Source organism: Bison bison, unplaced genomic scaffold (genome assembly GCF_000754665.1).
Source record: "Bison bison bison isolate TAMUID 2011002044 unplaced genomic scaffold, Bison_UMD1.0 scf7180017864355, whole genome shotgun sequence".
Taxonomy (NCBI): domain Eukaryota; kingdom Metazoa; phylum Chordata; class Mammalia; order Artiodactyla; family Bovidae; genus Bison; species Bison bison.
The window spans coordinates 745,971-751,851 of record NW_011494927.1 but is presented as its reverse complement, the minus strand read 5'-3'; the positions used below and the strand labels follow the sequence as shown (position 1 = coordinate 751,851).

The 5,881-nt window shown below is 38.0% G+C and overlaps 2 protein-coding genes across 3 annotated transcripts in view; one reads left to right on the top strand and one right to left on the bottom strand.

Moving 5' to 3' along the window:
• The window catches only part of KBTBD3 (kelch repeat and BTB (POZ) domain containing 3), a 71,177-nt gene extending 65,356 nt beyond the window's left edge, over positions 1-5,821 (bottom strand). The window contains exon 1 of one of the 2 annotated variants that reach the window (XM_010855149.1): positions 5,731-5,821. The gene's annotated coding sequence lies outside the window, so the exon portion shown is untranslated. The other variant, XM_010855150.1, reaches the window with a different exon arrangement.
• Positions 5,622-5,881, top strand: part of LOC104999604 (L-aminoadipate-semialdehyde dehydrogenase-phosphopantetheinyl transferase-like) — a 26,721-nt gene continuing 26,461 nt past the window's right edge. The window contains exon 1 of the mRNA XM_010855162.1: positions 5,622-5,842. Within this exon, the coding sequence (XP_010853464.1) occupies positions 5,622-5,842 (221 nt within the window). The remainder of the gene's footprint in view (positions 5,843-5,881) is intronic.

The following is a 5,881-nucleotide window of genomic DNA, read 5'->3' as shown; positions in this document are numbered from 1 at the left end:
TTAGGTCCATACCATTACTGTCCTTTATTGAGCCCATCTTTGCATGAAATGTTCCTTTGGTATCTCTAATTTTCTTGAAGAGATCTCTAGTCTTTCCCCTTCTATTGTTTTCCTCTATTTCTTTGCACTGATCACCGAGGAAGGCTTTCTTATCTCTCCTTGCTATTCTTTGGAACTCTGTATTCAAATGGGTATATCTTTCCTTTTCTCCTCTGCTTTTCGCTTCCCTTCTTTTCACAGCTATTTGTAAGACCTCCTCAGACAGCCATTTTGCTTTTTTGCATTTATTTTTCTTAGGGATGGTCTTGATCCCTCTCTCCTGTACAGTGTCATGAACGTCCATCCATAGTTCATCAGGTACTCTGTCTGTCATATCTAGTCCCTTAAATATACTAATCACTGCCATTGTATAGTTGTAAGGGATTTAATTTAGGTCATACCTGAATGGTCTAGTGGTTTTCCCTACTTTCTTCAATTTAAGTCTGAATTTGGCAATAAGGTGTTCATGATCTGAGCCACAGTCAGCTCCCGGTCTTGTTTTTGCTGACTGTATAGAGCTTCTCCATCTTTGGCTGCAAAGAATATAATTAATCTGATTTTGGTGTTGGCCATCTGCTGATGTCCATGTTAGGGTCTTCTCTTGTGCTGTTGGAAGAAGGTGTTTGCTATGACCAGTGCATTCTCTTGTCAAAACTCTATTAGCCTTGGTCCTGCTTCATTCCATATTCCAAGGCCAAATTTGCCTGTTACTTCGGGTGTTTCTTGACTTCCTACTGGATTTATGGAAAACTGAACTAGATAGGAACATAATCTGATTTATTTTTTTAAAATAATCCATCTGGCTGATGTGTAAAGAATGAATTGAAAGAAGTTAAGATAAATAGAGTCTAAATTTTCATTTATTCAACAAATATTAGAATATTTATGAAGTAACTATTATTGTAGTAAGCACTATTCCAGAGATTGGACACAGAGTCAAAAACATTAGAGACAAGGTCCTCCACTGTGGAGTACACTTCTGAGTGGTGAACACACATACAAACTCATACATTCACAATTTCTCCCACTCTACTGGACATTTTCTATCAGTATACAAGTTTTACTATCTCCCATCTTTAAACAAACATCAAACAAAAATCTATCATTTGACCTTGCACTCTCTGCTAGCTATCATCCTATTCTTTTATTCCCAGAAAAAATTCTTTAAAGAATTGTCTGCAGTAACTTTGCAACCAGTTATTATCTCAATCCACTACAATCAGGTTCTTCTCTTTCACTCTATTAACATTGTTCCTGTCACTGAACCAAAAATTTTTTTAAATTTGTATGGAAAACAAAAGACCCAAAATAGCCAAAACAATCTTAAGAAAGAAGAATGGAGCTGGAGGAATCATGCTCCCTGACTTCAGCCTATACAAAGCTAGAATAATCAAAACAGTATTGTACTGGTACAAACACACACACAGATCAATGCAAAAGGTCAGAAAGCCCAGAAATAAACCCACACACTTATAGTCAATCAATTACAACACAACAGAGAAGATGGTCTCTTCAATAAGAGCTGCTGAGAATAGTGGACAGCTACAAGTAAAAGAATAAAATTAGAATATTCTTTAACACATATACAGATAAAAAAAAAAAAAAAACTCAAAATGGATTAAAGATCTAAATGCAAAACCCAGTATTATAAAACTCCTAGAGGAAAACAAACTCTTTGACATAAATCCCAGCAACATTTTTGTATCTCTCCCCTAGAATTGGAAACAAAAGCAAATAAAAACAAATAGGATCTAATTAAACTTAAAATCTATTGCACAGAAAAAGAAATAATAAACAAAACAAAAAGACAACCTTCAGAATGGGAGAAAATATTTGCAAACAGTACAATCAACAAAGTCTTAATTTCTAAAATATACAAACAGCTTATACAACACAATATCAAAATCAACAACCTAATCATAAAATAGACAGAAGACCTAAACAGACATTTCTCCAAAGAAGACACACAGATGGCCAACAGGCACGTAATAAGATGCTCAACATCATTTATTATAAGGAAAATGCAAATTAAAACTACAATGAGGTACCACCTTACATGAGTCAGGATGGCCATCATCAAAAAAACCTACAAATAAATGCTACAGAGCATGTGGAGAAAAGGGAACTCTCCTACACTACTGGTAGCAATATAAACTGGTTCAGCCACTATGGAGAACAGTATGAAGGCTTCTTAAAAACAAAACGAAATTACCACATGATCAAGCAATCCCACATATATTCAAGAAAGAAAAAAAGTCTAATTAGAAAAGATACATGCACCCTATGTTCACAGCAGCACTATTAACAATAGCCAAGACAAGGAAGCAACCTAAATGTCCATCAGCATATGAACGGATAAAGAAGATGTGACATATATAAATGCAATAGTACTCAGCCATTTAAAAGAATGAAATAAAAAAAAAATAAAAAAAAAAAAAATAAAATAAAAGAATGAAATAATACCATTTGCAGCAACATGGATGGACCTAGAGATTATCACACTAAGTGAAATAAATCAGACACAGAAAGATAAATATATGATATCACTTATTATGTGGAATCTAAAAAATGATACAATTAAACTGACTTTAAAAACAGAAATAAGCTCACAGACATAGAAAAATAATTGATGGTTACCAAAAGGGAAATAGGGGAAGAGATAAACTGAGACCTGGGAATTAAAGGATACACACTACATATATAAAATAAACAAGGACCTACTGTATAGCATAGGGCACTATATTCAAAGTCTCATTTATATACATATACATATATATATATATAATGTAATCATTTGGCTGTATACTCAAAACATTGTAAGCCACCTATACTTCAATAAAATAAATAAATAATACAAATAAAAATGAATATAAACTGTTCATGTCAATGTCACCACACTCTGAACTTGCAGTCAAATGCTAACTTCTCTCCCCTCATCTTATAACCTCTCAGAGGTGTTCACACTGTTAACTAGTTCCCCCTTCTTTCCTGTGCCACAACACTTTTCAGGTTTCCTCTCTCCTTAGCTTAAATAAAGAGGCCTACAGCACTGTGTTTAAGAGCACAGCCTTATAAACTTAGCTCTGAAGACTGGTTCAGGAGTGCTTGTCATGGAGGACAGACACAGGAAGAGAATGTTTCCCTTTCCTGAACAAGATAGAAAACTAATCAGTATTTCAGGTTAGAAATGACGATGGTTTAGACTAGAGACTAGAAATATATTTTAGCTCTATTTTAGAAATAGAACCAATAGAACTTTGGGACAGATCAGATACAGGAATTAAAGGAATAGGGGAAATCAAGATTTTGCAACAGAATAAAAAACTAATGAACACTACCTAAAAAAAAAAAAAAAATCACCAAATTTTAGAGATATATTTCACTTGATACTTTTCTACTAAAACTGATACTTGGGAGAGGTTATGTTATTTACCCAAAGTCACAAAGATAACTGGTGATAGAACTGAAAATAGAACACAAGTCTCTCATAATCCTAAGAAGCCACAGATCAGGATCTGGCAAGACGAATGCTCTCAGAAGCTTTAGTTCTTTTTTTTTCCCTAACCAATGCAGTAAAAAATACTGCAATACATTTTTGGGTTTATTGCATATAATTAGGCAAGCTATTAACTTCACACTTTATATGTCTTTAAGAAAAAAGTAAACAAAGTAAAGGTAGAATATAAATATCAGTATTGGCTTATGAAGAGTAAAATCTATTAAAAGTTCATCAAAAACATTTGCTGAAGTAAACTATTTGTAAAGGACAAGATACACAGGAAATCCCCCTTGAGCAGTTCACATTCTAATTTGCAAGATAACACACATATAAATAATTCAGGCCAACAGAAGAGATGTCATAAAATAGTACTAGAATAATTGTCAAACGAATTGTATAGACTATATGTGTGTGTGTGTGTATATATATATATATATATATATATATTTTTTTTTTTTTTTTTTAATACGCTGTGGTAGTCCTTTAGATTTGAGCTAAGCCTTCAAGGACAAGTAAGAATTTTAAAAGTAGATGGGGTGCCTAGGAAGTGACACTCTCAACTCCGTACCCTGTCCAAATAAATGTTCAATGAATCCTCAAAAAAAAATAAAAAAATAAAAAATAAAAGTAGATGGGGAAGGGGATTACATTAAACAAACCTATAAAGAGTGTCGACTAAGGTAAGGCTCAGGGCTGGGGGTTAGGGAATGGTAAGAGTGAGCTTTCTATACATGTTCCATGGAGACATTCTCTTTGGTATGACATTTGAGACCTGAATGACAAAGAAAAACAAGGAATGTGATGATGGAAGTTGCGGAGAATATTCTGAGAGAACAAGTACAAATAATCACTACATTACCTGCCTACATTAGGCTCTATAGAGTGAATACACAAAGCTTAGTTGAATAGTAAAAGGGTAGACCATAAATTTCTAAATCTGAGTTTAAGTAATCCCATAAATTCTCTTTCTCATCTCAGTTTCTGCATCAGTAAAAATTACTGCATAGAACACGTGAGATAATGAACATATAAGTGGTTTAGAAACATAAATATACCAAAATTGTAAAAGTTCAAATAAACAAGAATGGAAAAGTTTTAATATGATGCTTAGCTACACAACGTTAAAAATAGAGAAATTAGTAACAATCATTGCTGGTATGGGTATCAGCACTTCATACTTTACATATCTTTACATTTTCTCTTTCTGTAGTTTTTTGTACATGGTTCATCTTCTTTGCCAGACTGTAAGCAGATAAAGCACCTGACACGTTTTTAGTATTAGCCACACTGATATGTGAAGCGAGTTATTAATTTTAAAGCCCTTTGAGGATTTGTGTTTGCTTGTGTTCAAGATCCCATTTAGTTGAAATGACTGGAGGGGGGCTGATATCACGAAAAGTTAACAGAAATAAATATAAATGAAAATAGAATAGAACCCATTTTAAAAAAGACGGAAGTAAGCCGCAGGTAACTGTTAAGTACTACTGCTGGCCTTTAGTTAATATTCTCTGGCAGCCAAAGGAAGAAGGGAATTGGCTGAATCACACAGCGTGGCATTTAATCTATCTCAAAGATGGGCATTTATATTCATCTACAGATCTCAACTGTTCCCTGGCCCCAAAGCCGCAAGATCTTTGATCACAAACATCTGAGCAAAGGCGCAGAGCAACTATGAAGGGCTCCTGAAACTATTTAACTTGGTTCCGTTGCTTTCAGAGCCAGGACCCGTAATAAGAACGGAACCACCGGCGCCTCAACAACAGAATCCTCACTTTTCTCCCCAGGGCTCCGGCCCGGGCTTGGCAAACGAAGAAACAGCCCCTGGATCCCTTGACGGCCTCTGCACGGCTCCGTGGCTCGCCCGAAGTCTCTCTCGGCTTAAGGCGGGGGCCGTGCCGCTCCAGAAGGAGTGAGGCGGGGTTGGGGGCCGGGGCGGGCATAGGGCCGGAAGGGCCTCGGGGCGCTCAGGCCTCCGGGGTCGGGTGTTGGGGGAGGCAACCCGGGGCCCTGGAAACAACTCCCGAAGCGCCCCGCGGCGCCCTGTGTCACGGAAGCCCCCTCGCCCCGGCTCAAGACGAGCGGCATGGGCGACCGAGGCCAGAGAGCCCTCGGCTTTGCGGACGATGAGGCCGGCCCTGGCCCGGGAACGAGGCGGGCCCCCGACGCTCCCCCGGTGCCCCGCGATCACCCACCTGCACCGCGGTCTCCGAAGTCTCCAGCCCGGCCTCTCCGCTCCCGAGGCCTGGCTGCGATTGGCTCCCGCCACTGTCGCGCTGCCTCTTCTTCAAGTCTGAGCGCCCGCCGGTACGCGCCGCGCCTCCGTCCCGCCCCTCGCGCCCCCGA